The sequence below is a fragment of the Artemia sp. Qi Xiang Cuo genome, chromosome 7, assembly GCF_049724085.1.
Source record: "Artemia sp. Qi Xiang Cuo chromosome 7, ASM4972408v1, whole genome shotgun sequence".
In the NCBI taxonomy this organism is placed as follows: Eukaryota; Metazoa; Arthropoda; class Branchiopoda; order Anostraca; family Artemiidae; genus Artemia; species Artemia sp. Qi Xiang Cuo.
Window position 1 is genome coordinate 32,382,508 of NC_142800.1, and position 15,553 is coordinate 32,398,060.

Below are 15,553 nucleotides of genomic sequence, written 5' to 3' on the forward strand. Positions count from 1 at the left end.
GTTTAAAACTATTGAAGAGAGGAGATCAACTCTATGAAACTGAATGTAAACGTTCAAGATTTAAGGTTTTCTCTAGATAATAACTTTCCATCAAGTCGTGAAACCAGCTATATAGAAAAACTTCAAAGGGTTTGAAAAACACACATATATTTCAGCTGTCCACCGGTGGGATAAAATTTTCTCCAGTATGAGGAAATAATTTCTACAACCTTGCTGATTAGATAAAGTATGATGAAAACAAAGCTACAATCAACAAGGGAAAAAATTGAAAAGCATACTGAATATTTTAACTTCACCTCTGGATTGTAAAAATTTTTGCTTTTATCGTCGTTTTTGAAGGGTTCAATGAAGGCTACCAATTTCAACTCAGATAGCCTATATGACCGAAATAAAATTCTATAGAGCATGGAGGGAGGTGCGGGTTTTTATCCATTTGAACTTGAAAGGGGCATCAGCTCTGTACGTGCAGGAAAGATGTTCAATAGCTGAAAGTGGGGATAGAAAGGGGAATAATCTTTTAAACGGTACGGCCCCTTTGGTCGTTTTTTCTCAGCTTTCGGTGGTAGATTACATACCTTGTCCCTCTTTGGGAAGTTTCGGAATTCTCCATACTATTGCTTTATGATGGTGTTCATACTTTGCTGTTCCGGATGATACTTCCAGTGGTGTTTGCTCCAAGGTTTCTACAGCACCCAAAAACCGTTCTATCCCTTTGATTTTTCCTGTCCTACGAAATAAAAAATTCTTTTAAGACCTAAATCATACCTGTCAAAACAAATATTTTTATAGGGCCGTAAAGTAGATACATAAGTCAGACGGCTTTCTCTTGTTTTTTATTGATTGTTAATTCCTTCTTTTTTCCTTTTTCTCCGCAAAAAAGATACACAATAAGCCTTTGATCTTAAACCTAAATTGGATTGTTTTAACAAAAGAATTAGCTAATAATTTCTTTAATGTCTTAAAATGTCACTGTGAAAACACCTATCATATGTATAGAACAGCCTAAATAAGAGAAATAAAGTGCAGATCTGACAGATGGCGTTTCTGTCGGCTTAAGTATTTTGTAAGGAGTTAAATTCACTTGCTTTACTTAGGAATACATTGATTTTAATGGGTTTTTTTCTAGAGAAAAGTCAAGAAAAAAAGATTATATGATCAGCTGAAAACTGCCGAAATATTGACAGACCGAGCCTTAATGTCTTAGCATTCACATTAGACCACAAAAATATCAAACAAAAATTATAAAGTTTTTATGATTGAGTTAAATGTAACGTAATCTATTTAAGATACTGTAATAACAATCATAAAAACCAAGAGCTTTTGAAACTAAGTTAGTGTAAATACATTGTCTGGATATTCCAATCCTCAAAAAATATTTCAAGATATTACAATTGTCTATTACTGCAACGAAAATGCAAAATTGATGGTACCCATTAAAAAAAAGTGTTTTTTTGTTCGATATATTTAAAAAAAAGTGTTTCTTGGTTGTATAGTTAAAAGTTTTAAGTTTTATTTTTCTTTTTTCATTTAATCTGATTCATATTTTTTTCTTTTTTTGTGAAAAGTAGCTCTAACAGTGAAATCTTTGGGAAGACCCATTTAAAGTTCTGAAATTTTCTTCCTTTTGTGAGAGGCACCATTTTATTTTTCTTGTAGTGGGCTGCAATGCAGGATCCAGTAGCTTCTAAAAGGAAATACAAGACTCTTATATTCTCCTATTTAATTTGTTTTCTCCCTTTTTTCTTTTCCTACTTTTTTTATTTTGATGTTTTTCACTTATTTGATCCGATTTTTGCCATTTTTCAGTTGATAGTTAATAGGCTATTCTAAGTTATTGAGTCAATTTTGTGTGTGTGTTGTCAGTCTCTAGTTTTATAAATGTTTAATCAATTCTCCCACAAGCTTGCTTCTGGGAACCTATTTTTCTGCTCGTTTTTGTTTTTGTTTGTGTTATTAGTATAAAGATAAATTATAAAGATAAAAAAATAAATGATGATCATGATGATGAAAAATCTAACTTATACCCTATTTGCATGAATGCCCATCTCATTTTTCCTTGTTTGTTGATTTACGAAACTATTAACACAAGGCTTTAAATATAATATATCTCTCAATTATACCTGCGATGGGAAGCCTTAATCGATCCATACTTGAAGTGTTTTTCAACCCGGAATAAATAAATCCAGCATTCAGGAATAGGAAAGCGCACGGTAATATCCTCACAAGGGATCTGTCCATATTTCCGGCTTATGAATCCAGGAATAAGAATATCTGACCGTATTTCAATCCTTGTTCCTGTTGTTATGATTTGACTTCGAATCTGAAGGGGAAGTTCTCGGTTCTTAGGAGGACGAATGCGGAAACGAAACAGTTCGATATAACAGGCATCTGGCGGACGAAACCTAGAATATAAAAGAATAGATCTTTAAAAGAACTTATGGCCAACAAATAATACACTATTTTAAGTTTTAAAAGAAAGTTGGTTGCTGTATTACCACCTGTTGTTTTATTATTTCTTTTTCTAAATAGGGATTTGACAATATACTTAAGAAAAATACTATTTTTACAGTATTTTCTTTTCAAAATTAAGAATATTTTTGAAAAAAAATATCAAGGTCAACTGGCAAAATTTTAATTTAATTTTTCGTTTGTTAATGCTATGAATTTAAATTACAAAGAGTCGATGTGCGTATACACCTTCTAAGAAAAAGAAATTTCATTTAATCGGAAAATTTTAAAGAACTACAAAAAAAAATTAATTATGCGTGTGTTGTTGCCAGATTTGATTTAGTTGCTTTTGGCTATATTTTTCTCAAAAGAATTTGCTAGAAAATGTTTTGAAGAATTCCAGGAATCACGTTACCGTTCTGTGTAATAGTAGGCTATCAGAACAATTAAATTTAAGGAAGTTCCAATGGTCAGCTGATATAACTGCCAGGGGTTTCAATTCACTAATATTTAGGGAGAGGGGACCACATATATTTTTCAGAATATGGGAAGGGGGACAAACCTGTCAATTTACCAATTTTTTTGATGAAAACACTCAAAAAAGGAATTTGTTTAAATTAAAATTTCCTCAGAAAAGGTAATTTTCAAACATAAAAGGGGGAATATAGGGGGCACACACCCCTCTGTCTCAGCCTTAATTTTCTTTTTTGCAGCTTCATCCCTTTCTTTCTTGCGAGATTGTTAAACAAAACTATTAAATTCGCAGCGCCGAGTCCCTTCAAGATCTACAATCCCAGGATAACAGCGTTCACTCGTCTACCAACCTCTTTGGGATGGCCATCAACACCTCAAAAACGAAAGTCATGCCCTGCGCACGCAAGCTCGATTCACAGGTAAATCTCTGCCTTCAGCTCCGTGGAGATACGATTGAGTGGGTGGAAGACTTCACCTACCTTGGGAGCTTACTTACTTCTGATAATAACTAACTCAAAGACATCAAGAGACGCCTGACACTTGCGAACTCCAGTTTTAAAGCTCTGATGCCCATCTGGAGGAATAAGAACTTAACAAAAAATTATCAAAATGAGACTCTTCTACTCCGTCATTGTTCCGATCGCCATCTATGCCTGTGAATCCTGGACGCTTAAAACAGACGATCAATGTCGCCTAGCTGCATTTGAAACCAAATCCCTGCGACGCATCGCTGGTATCACCTACCACGATAGAATCTCTAACTCCAAGCTTCTCCATAATCTGAAAGTCAAATTCACAATACTGGACACAATAAAACTACAACAACTCAAATGGCTTGGACATACCCAACGCATGGCTAGCACTCGTCTCCCGAAGATAGCCTTCGAGGGATGTTTACACGGTTCTCACCCAGAGGTCGCCCTCCGAAGAGATGGAAATAAAACTCCTCACCCTACAACCTGCCACCACTCCTCCGCCTGGCCGACAACAGGAGCACCTACAGGAGGTATATCAATGAACTGGTTAAAGAAGAGGCCCCAATACAACCTTCAAGGACGGATGGGACATAAGTCAAGTAAGTCATTTACCCAGGTTCTCCTTTTAAAGTAAACAATTATAAAAAATGGAATTCAAAATATGTTATTCCTATTAGCAAAATGCCAATATTTACGATGTTAGTTATGATACATTTTTCTGACATGACATTCCCCAAAAGCCTCTCGACCCTTTAGCCCGTTCTTGTCTGATATAACCCTTAGTTCATCTTCAAATAAAAGTCCAACAATGTATAACTGATGCTGGAATTTAACTTTTTGTGACCTTTAACCTGCGGTTTTGGTGACCTAGGGGTTTATTTAGTTTAGTTGAACTTAAGCAATAAATAAAAGGATTTGAACATTGATATGAGCCATGATATTTTAGTTTATACCAACTAGAATTCATCATCAAATTAAGAACCCACAGGAGTTTTCTTAATTTAGAAGTATCTTTAGTGGGGGCTGGGGGTTATCAAAACGTCAACTGTTTTGCACAATAAAACTATGAAATATACCACTGAAACGCAAAATTTCTCTCATACTTGTATCTTAAAAACCTAATTTACATGGAAAAAATCTCTATGCCAAGAAGCTGTCAAGCTTTATTAACCTACCCTCAAACGGTGTCGTTTCTCTTTTACTCTTTTTTTGTTGTTGTCTATATTGTCAAAACACAGCATTTTCTCTTAGCGAGAGAGAGGAAGGTGGAGTAAAAGAATATATGCAGGGCTGCTCATCAGGCTTTTACAGAGACTCTGCAGGGGATTTTTGATTACTTTAAACAGATCAACCAATTTGTACTTTTTTTTCGATCAGAATTTGAGCCACTTTGTCCATATAGGGCTGAAATTGTTACTATATTGATATGGGAAAATTTTGCTTCTTGGTGTAAAATCACTGAAAATAGTGTTTGGTTGTGATCTCTCTTTTAGATAGCAGCATCAAGACTCACAATTTCCAATCAAATGACCTGTATCTCAATATACAATCAATGGTTTCTGGCTTTTACCCTCGGGGGGAGAGAGGGCATGCTTGCTATCCTTGACTATGTTTCCCAGAAAAACCTATAATTTTGATTATGTTGATATAGGGCTGAAATCTCTATTCTATAGACATGCGAAATTTTATAGGTATATTTCATAAATATAAGAATTCCTTTTTAGGGTGTTTCCGTCATTTTGCCATTACAGAATACCTGATAACTTCAAACTTAAAATACCTAAAACATACAGAATTAGCCCAGAAATTGTCTTCTTTAAATATAATATGTAGATTGCTGATAAAGCCGTAATGATTAAGCCGTAGATTGTTGGTAAAGCCGTAATTCTAGTTTGGAAAGGAATCCGCCAAGGTGGTGTAACTTCGCCACCATTGTATAATAATAGTGTGGTTATACCCCAGAAAAAGGCAAGAATTAGTTTTGTTTTTAAAGGTTTGGACCATTCGATACTCAATTACGCTGACGACCTCCTGAATTTAAGTAGAACTGTATCGTCTGTTGAGGAGAATTTTTCTGTGCTTAGTAGGGAATATGTCGAAATTGGTCTCAATTTTAATGCTTCGAAGAGCGAGGTCCTTACTTTCGGCAAATCTGTTGGCGCTGTTGGATGCGCACAGTAAAGAAGTCAGAGTGTTTAGTTATCTGTTGGAATTAGGCCTACTTATCTTGTTATCCCGATAGGGAGTAGTGTAAAAACGACAAGGGCTCTCCATATCCTTCGTATAAGTGAAAAACTTAGAAAAGCATTTGTTGTACTATTTTGCTGTAAAGCTTGCTAAAGCAGGCGTATTCTCGCCCGTGTCTACAACGCTTTTATGATGCCTCATGTCCTCGCATTGACTCCATCTTGAAATATGTTTATTGCAACTGATAAATAGACTATTAGATCCGTATATTTTCGTTTTGCGAAATATGGGCTAGAAACAAAAACTAGCGTCAGTCTACGGGTTAAATGAGCCACTAACCATGACTGAGCAGCGTCGCGGTCACTAGTTTTCCAGGCTTTGATAGGACAAACAGCCTCCATCCTGCTGTGTGTTAGTAAAATATTTGAATCTATTCTTAGTAGTATAGTTTTCTTTGTGAGTATGTGCTTCTTTCTTCTTTTTTTTCTTTTTTTGTCTTCTCATCTACTCCATATTGAAGCCTTGTGTGTTTTTTGGGGCAATAAAGATATCGATTGATTGATTGATGGAATGATAGACTTTCGGATCTGTAAGAATTATTGGGAATGATATATTGGTGTTTTCTTTTCTTTTTTATGTTGAACTTGGGAAGTTGAGTGCAGCCCCATGGATATGAATGAGCTTTAAAATACAAATTTTTTGAGCCTTTAAAACTCAGAAAATGTTTTCTTTCCTTTAACTTTGCATTAGACATAATTAATGAACGATTTTTATAATTAATTATAATTAATAGAATAATTAATTATTCTACTGAATAATTTTTATGCTATGGAACTATTTAACCAGCGTGAGCATCGAAGGAGGGGATGTTCTAAGTATGTTGAACCCCGAGCGTGCAGTGAAAGATCGAGGTTCTCACTAAGGCACTGCATAACCAAACTTTGGAATGTGCATGGGTCGGATCTTAAACTTGGTCTTTTTGTTGGTACACTACAGGGGCAATTAAAAACTCTTTTACTAACCCTTTGGTCAATTCAGTTTTTTTTATTTTTTTATATATATATGTATGTGCGTGTATGTGTGTATGTATATGGGTGTATATATATATATATATATATATATATATATATATATATATATATATATATATATATATATATATATATATATATATATATATATATATGTGTGTATATATATATATATATATGTGTATATAGTAGTAGTAGTATAGTATATATATATATATATATATATATATATATATATATATATATATATATATATATATATATATATATATATATATATATATATATATATATATATATATATATATATATATATATATATATATATATATATATATATATATATATATATATATATATATATATATATATATATATATATATATATATATATATATATATATATATATATATATATATATATATATATATATATATATATATTTATATATTTGTATATTTATATATATATATTTAGTTATGGTCGTTCTGCTGATTCATTCTCTTGGTCGAGTTTCCCCGCGGCTTCAATTCACTATTTTTTATTTTTATTTTTGGTGATTTGTTTTGGTAGCTTCTCCATTTGGCTGCTGGCTTGGGTTGATGCTTAAGTCATACATTTCTTACTTTTTATTTGTTAATAAAAGGGTGTGATTTTGTGTAATTAAAGTAATATATTATGTAATATATTACTTTGTTTTATTTGTTATTGGTTTCCCGATAATGCGAGCTAGACACTCAGCCGGACATTTTTTGTAGCTGTATTTAGTTTGTAAATAAAAAGAACCTGAACCTATTAAGACTGTTTTATATTGTATAGAATCGTATTCTACTATGAGTTTGGTCAAATTGGCTTAAAAGAAAAATAATTAGCTTTTAATTACCACAATTTATTTGTATTTATTTTTGCATTTGTCTGCATTGTTAAGGAGTATCCTTACATTTACATAATACGATGGGTCGATTAAATTACTTTTACACTAAAATAAAAATAAAATATAAATATTGGACTTAGTTTATCATGGTTGCAGTGGTAGTTGGAACCCAGTAAAGAACGTTTTTTATCAAAGAGCATCATTCAATTAGTCCTGTATTTCATAAAAAAAAACTTGGATAGGCCCAAATGTTGCTTGACCTACTCACTCTGCTTGTTAATTATATTATGTTATTGTTAATTATCGGCTTGTTAGTTGATTATATTAAGAAACTCTGGTTTTTGTTTTCCCATTTGTTGTGGACCCGGCATCCGGTATTACCCAGAATTTATGAAAAAAACACTTTAAGTACTATTGTTTAGTTTCTAAACCCTCTTCTTAAAAATCAAAACCTTAGAATTAATACAAAAGACTTTGTATGGAAAAGCTTTTTACCGTTAAATAATATAGTGTGTGAAGTAAAACTGAAACATAAAACTTACTTGATTGTCCTAGTCTCATCAAATTCATTTTTGGAAACGCATGAGTGAAACTCAACATCCTCCAGCCTAATCCACTCTTCAGTTATAACAGGGATAATATCATGGCGACCAACAACCTCTTTCCCTTGTCTTGGTAGGTCGTTCACCCCCAGTTCCAGATCAGGCATTCCTATAAGCAATTAATTCGGGATTTAATTAGGAATTCTTCAATTAGGCATATTGTAATCCAAAAGGTTTTGTGTTACACAAAATGAACTCAGGCAAGCGAAACAATGAAAAAAGAAATTTTGTTTTTTGACTTTTTTATGACAAGTTTCTTGTGCACGAACAATTTCTTCAGTTCTCCAAGAAAAGGCCAAATCAATCATAACATAATAAGTCCAATATTTTTGATTATTAAAGTAAACCCAGAAAATACTATTATGCTACTAACAACTCACCGTATCACGAAGCCACCTGAGGCCAACACAGTTAAGCATGCTCCTCCTCCATCCCAGACTATGCAAAGCCTCTCTCTTTACACCCTCCCAGGAAGTTTCCATTTCCCTTAAATATTTCCTTACGACATCCTCCCACCCCAACCGACGACGACCTGTTTTTCTTTGGCCCTAAAAAACAAAAAAGAAATCTATATAGGGTCTGAAACCCAAAGAGATATGGAAAAAAAGACGAAACCAATCAATCCAGCTTGATCAATACCATTGGGAAGAGGAGATAAATAATAACTTGATATAAGTATATCCACGTGCCGTCTTTCTAATTGCAACAGCCCATATAAGGTAGTTTAGAAGTATTTACTGGTATTAGACTTGTTTTTCTACCTTTTTCAGCAAGAGGACTATTAAGTTTAAAAACACAAAACTGATAAACTGGATTCATTATTATTTTGCAGTAACTTATATCAGTTATAAATAGAATTTGTTTATTTTCGTTTCATTGAATGATTCATCTGCAAATTAGAAAATAAAGGCTAAAACCGCAAAGATGGTCCTTCCGGTTTTGCAACAAGTCGATAGAGCAAAGATAGAGCAGCCGTAAGCTCCATTCTCCACCCCCCTCTTCCAAGAAGAAAAATCCTGCCTGGTTGGCTTCATAGTGCCGTCTGGTTGGACGTGCAACGAGGTGGCTTAACCAGGGACAAGACTAGAGACTGCTGTTGGTACAAGACTAGATACAAGGAGGGACAAGAATAGAGACAGCATTGCAGGGTAACCTCGAGGAATGGTGTCCTTGAGGGTAACCATTGCAGGGTAACCTGGAATGGTAGAGTTTTTCGGTGTCAAAACTCCTTTCGCTGCATTATTTTACAGTGAAATACCTCTCCATCGTGGTTCAAGCTTTTCAGGGATGAATATGGAATGAGTTTTACGTAATTGGCCTGAGGATTGCTTGTGCATAAATTGAACTCTTGTTGATGGACACTGCATCACCTAGCGTTGCAAACCATGTAATGTGAAGATCGACATAGGTGTGTAATAACCTGCTGTTTGACTGGAAATCCAAGGGACCTCTTGCCGTCCAGTCGTAATGTGGCTGAAGCTCCTTGCACTGATTTCACTATCCCAAATTTTCAGTGATCTCCCAAGCCTTTCTGACGGAATATTGCGTTCTCCAAAACCCCCCAGAAATTAATGTTCATAGTTTCACGAACTGTAATGCGAAACAGAAATAGTTTTCTGTAACACTAAATTTCGGGGAGATTTCGGAAACCCTAAACTTCTATGGGCTAGATCGGGGAAACCCTTAAGAGTCCGGGAGCCCTGAAACTTGAAATGGTGCTATTGGTTTCCTGGTATGCGCTGGTGGCATTGTTTGTTTTTGTTCATGACTTGATACTTTCAAAATTTAAAAACTACGACAATTGTTACACACAACGCTGCGGCACTGAAAACATTGACTGAAAAATGTATACATTTTGAACTGGACATATTAAAAGATTCGGAAATTCATGTCACATGGATAGTAAATCTAAAATTATCTCTCTAGAATTTATTTATTTAGGTAGTATTTATTAGGCATTTAGGTTAGGAGTAGGACCCATAATGAATAAGGAATTCTCTTAGTATTTTTAGGCTAGTGAAGTGTTAATAGTACAATTCTTGTAGCGCCCTTTATGACTAGAAAGTGTAAGGCATTAGTCAGTCATGATGGTAAATGTCTTTGTAGAATTGCCTGATGTAGGTGGTGCTGATTTGGATGCATTTTCCATATAGTTGCAGATACAAACAGACGAAATTCTAGGCTGAAATATGTTGTTTATGTAAGGAGATTTTAATGTCCAGGTTGGCACAAATACGAAGAGATGGCATTCTCGTTTGAGTTTAGGCATGGAAATAACAACTTTAAAAGTGTAATTCTGTGTTAAGTAGTAATGAATAATAAGGTGGTTGGTCAAACAACAACCCATAAGTTAGTATGCTACTGTTTCTTAGACTCTGTTTTCTGTCATCAAGACTCTGTTTCTTAGAGTTTCGGTTACTCTTGAGCTGCGTCACTCCTTACTTACATTCTGTTACCACTTACTTTTGATAGAGATATTAGGAAATGAACCCAAAATCATTCGATTTATTTAAAATTTCCTAGCTCCTTTATTTCTGGAGATTCGCAAAAAAGTTAGGATACAAAATTAAGGAAATTAACTTCAGTGACCTAGTATTTTCTGCTGATCAAATTTAAAAGAGCTCACTATGCCTTATAACCAAATGCAGACAAGAATTAAGTTTTTTTTACAAATTTAAATTTTTTTTTCTTTGGTATTTATGATGCTCAGGATGAATTGTGCAGGACTAAGAGATCCCAGATCCTTCCACGCTGCTATTGCATTAAAATTTGACAGATAGTGACCATGAATAAGCATATAAACTTGTGATTTTACTGCTCATAAAGTCCAGTATTTTAAACTATTTCTTCTAAATCTAACCATATTTAAGAAAAAATACTTTGTTGCACATGAAATAGAAATTAAATACGAACCTGATAGAAATGCTAGAGCAAAGACTCGAACACGAGCGATCTGCCTTTCTATTCTCCCAATTTTATCTTGCTCAACATAAAACTCATCGACTGCTGTCAGCTGCACTTCCTCTGTTTTATAAGTAAGAGCACGATCACGCACTGCAGGCATGTAAAATAGAAATTCCTCGACTGCACAGCTGAATTCTTTGAGATCCTCATAACTTTGACTCCCAAGTTTCAAAAGTTCTGAAATCTGCAAAAAGGATGTTAAAATATTATAGCTTTTATACATTTCCTACCCTGTCTATTGAATCAGAAGGTTACCTAATATGAACGGTGCTTTGTCTAAAGGTTGTAAGAAGTAACTTTAAATAGCCATTATAAAGTCAATTTGTATATTTGAAACTCTACATTCAGGAGTAACCTTAGCAGTATTTTATGATTTTGCCAACCCTGGTCCATACATAGGAATCTATTCCCAAGGGGAATAAATTTCAGGGGATGGAAACTCTGGAAAACTAAGAGAAGCTATAATTAGTTTTTTAATCGAATCATGCTAGTGGCTCGCTCTCCATAAATCATAATTTCAAAATATCTTCCCGGAATCTTTTTTCAAAAAATAGCACCTGTTTTCACGATCTCAGTCGTGAACTGATCATATCCTAAGTGTATCCTAAGTGTAAGTATCTTACCTCACTGTCACCCCGCTACTTATGGAAAAGACGTTCAGATTCCCCCGACCAGGGGCTTCAATTCACGAAAGTGTAGTTAGACGAAAAAACCGTAAAGAACAGAGAAACGAGGATAGTACAAGCAAGTGAAAAACATAGATTACAATGCAAATATTTCGGTTACCCTTTCACCGTTACTTTGAGAGGGTCTTCATATCTTATTATCTTGTTGGTTTTAAGTTTTAATTTTTTACATTATCTTTTTTTTTTTAATGATTAGATGAAACTATATGGCATAAAAGTAATAGAATAAACTAATATTGTTGCCTGGAGTTTATACAACTTTCTTTTCTTTCTTTCTTATACCTTTCTTTCGTTCGTATCTTTCTCAGCTTATACCACACCTTTTAGGATTCATAGCAGAACATCATAATCACTGAATAACTTCGGTTTTGTTTATTAATTCTGCAGTAAGCAAAAAATACATGCATAAACTAGAGATCAGTGGCTTTTCTCTTCAAATACTCTAAACAGAAAACAAGGGCGATTTACTTCGATAATATTTCATCAAAACCATGCGTTTCTGCGAATGGACAACAATTTTACATTTACGTAAAAACGCAAAACCAAAACTTCCATTACTTCTCTTATATCTATATGATTCTTCCAGTTTTAACCAGAGACCATTGACCTACATTTGACTAATTGCCGAGAAAAACTGGAATTATCCGTATCAGCTGTTCCATATTGCATATCCCTGCCAATACAACAAGCCAGGGATTATAAATGAAGATATCAGAACAAACCACTGTAGGTTGATAATTGAGGGCCCATGATTCCATTTACAACTTACAGGTGATTGATTTTTCTTCTTTTTTTTTGTACGATTATTAGTTGGTGAATGTGTTTTATAGAATTTTGATTCTTGTGTTTACATTTTTAACAACATTGTTGTTACATTTTTCATTGTAGTTTCAGCTTGATTGCCGTGCGACAGGACTGTCTTTTTTCATACTTGAGTTACTTATCGATAGTAATTGAAAGATATTACATTTTTTTCGTTTTTTTTTTGTTGAATTTAGATCCATAGCTGATTTCCCCAACTCCGTATCGTCCTGCAACTGGTTCAATCCGTTTTCTGGCATCTTATTTTATTTTTAGGATTCCCAGATATTTCAAATTTCCACCCCCTCCCCCTCCAAGGAGCCAATCCAAGGAGCAATTGTTGGGTAGAAGGCTTTCTACCCAACAATTGCTCCTTGGATTTTGAAAATATTTCTTTGATTTTATTATTAAAAATCGAAAAAAAAACAAAGACGTCCCCTTATCTTTATTTTTTTTAAATATCTTTTCTTTCATCTTTATCTTTTATTAGTTGAAAAAATCTTCCCCCCCCCCTACGTTTAGTGAATTGGTGCCCCTGATTGAGCCCAAGATATATAACATTAATCTATACGTTATTTGTTTTAAAATAAGTGAATTTATGATCCCCTTTTCACTCTCCTGTAAAGTTTACACTTTGTATAATAATATTTTTTAGCTGACAATAAGGTTATTCCGGGGAGGGGGGATTAACCACATTTCAGTGTTCATTTTCCGGAAAACTTTGAAAATTCGTTTCTTTTTATGTACGCTTTGGACAAATTTGTTCTGAAATTCTCAGACATCATTAAAGGGGGTGTAATTTTAATCAAGATCGCAGCGCTTTTTGAAAGTGTTCTTTTTATAGTTCTAAAATTATACCAATTGTCGTAACCTGGTAGTTTTCCCAATTTATAGTATAATTCCTGTTCGTTTTAAGTTTTAGCTTCACACTTTATTTTCGTCTAAAGAGCTAGTTTCTTTCATATTTAATTCAGGGCGGATATAAGTAAATCCGGTCATTTGTGTACTGGTGTGATTTTATAATGCTTTGATGAAGTTCGCTTCATTCTGTTCACCTTCAACTATCTTTTATAGGGGTAACAAACCTTTAATAATAATAATACTAATAATATTAATAATGATAAAAACATTTGATTTAAACAGAGTCAACATTTTTCTATAGCAGTCTTATTGTAACTTCATAAAAGCTACAGCAGCTGCTATACAAATCACTGGAAAGAGTTTGAAAGCATATGGTTTTTCTGCTACAAAGAACATTTATTTGTGAATTTAGCAGTACATATTAGATGAGCATAACTGAACCAAAATACTTAATTTATAAAATTCATTTATTGTTGATATAACATGGAAAATGTAATATTATGAAAATGTAGTGAGCTTGGCCTAAGCGCGAATCCTCCTTATTGTTGAAAAAAGGGATTTTTGCGTTAAGGCACCTTTCAGTTACTTTGAGATCACTGTACTTAAAACATTTAAGGGTCAAATTCAAACATTTCAGTTGCATTTTTATATCTTTTTATCGAAAAAACGGAGGAAAGTGTTTGAGACTGCTAGAATTTTTTTCAAAAGTTCATTATCTGTCACAAGTGAGACGTGTTTACATGTCTTATTTAAGGATTCTTGTGGCTGCGGAATGAGGAGTACTCCGATTATTTGCAGAGCTATTGAGATAGAAGAACCGTTTACAAAAAAATTCCAGATCATCTTCAGTTCATCTTACAACTTGAGCAAAGTGTTTGAAGCAGTCAATTCAGTTTTTAAAGATGATCTACCTAAACTTTCGTCTTGAAGTTCGTAGACCACACTGCTTTTTCATTTACAGAATTTAAGAGAGAAAAGTGGGTATAATTTAAATAAAACAATGGAACAAAAGAAACTTAAAAAAAACCTTAAATAATAAAAATCTGAATATTTTGGCTCTACGTCCGGGAGCCTTTAGCAACAGGGAGTCGAAATATTCAGATTTTCATTATTTAAAGTTTGTTGTTGTTGTTTTTTTTGTTCAACTGTTTTATTTAAGTTATACCTGTTTTTTTCTCTCCTAAATTTTGTAACTTTTGTTTTATTATTATTACTATTATTTGTGTAATATTAAGTTATGTTATTAAGTATAACTAGTGTCATTTATTGTCATTATTATAGACAGTTAGTTATGCATCCAATTATACGGAAGGTATCTGCGCCCTATGCGATGATCAAAAAAAAATCTATATTATTTAATATTGATTCTATATAACATTTTTTTTGTACTTTTGCATTATATCCAACACACAAAAGAAGTCAAGCTTGGTTAATGCTAATGAAATAAAATAAAATAGGAAGGAAACATAATAGTTAAGAAACAAATTTGGGTTATATATTTGCACATTAGGGGGTCGGGGTAAAGCATAGCATATATTAAATACGTAACCTAACCTAGGTATCTTTCCCCCCCCCCCCCCCCTAAACCACAAAGAACAACCGTTTAAATATTGTAAACTCAATGAAAAACCACGCTTTGCGATCAGTTTATCTCTTGCAAATACCCGTTTGAGGGGTTTCCATTAGTATTTCCTTGTACAGTCTATAGCGCTGTGTTGGACTAGTTTACCTTTTTTTTACACCTATATTAATGTTTATGCATCAGAGCTATACAAATGAAATCACATATCAAACAGTTCGTGGTAACGAACTGTAAGTAAGGAGCGACCCGGCTCAATGGTAACCGACACTCTAGAAAACAGGTTTTTGATACCAATAGATACATCAAAATAATCAGATTTCAATGCTGATTTCAAATATATAATTTTCATCAAGTTTAGTCTTACCCATCAAAATTTACGCGCCTGAGAAAATTTGGCTGATTTTCGAAAAAAGGGGGAAAGACCCCCTAAAGGTTATAGAACCTTAATGAAAATCACACCATCATATTCAGTGTATCAGAGAGCCCTACTGTAGAGGTTTCAAGCTCCTATCTGCAAAAATGTGGAATTTTGCATTTTTTGCCAGATGAAAGATCACGGATGCGTG

At 33.6% G+C, this 15,553-nt stretch overlaps 1 protein-coding gene across 1 annotated transcript in view; it reads right to left on the minus strand.

Annotated features, from left to right (window-relative positions):
• The window catches only part of stnB (stoned B), a 73,620-nt gene that overhangs the window by 3,529 nt on the left and 54,538 nt on the right, over positions 1–15,553 (minus strand). Inside the window, exons 6-9 of the mRNA XM_089092193.1 lie at positions 11,007–11,241; positions 8,034–8,202; positions 2,121–2,402; positions 576–727 (exon numbers count right to left, since the gene is read on the minus strand). Coding sequence (XP_088948319.1) covers positions 576–727; positions 2,121–2,402; positions 8,034–8,202; positions 11,007–11,241 — 838 coding nt within the window. The remainder of the gene's footprint in view (positions 1–575; positions 728–2,120; positions 2,403–8,033; positions 8,203–11,006; positions 11,242–15,553) is intronic.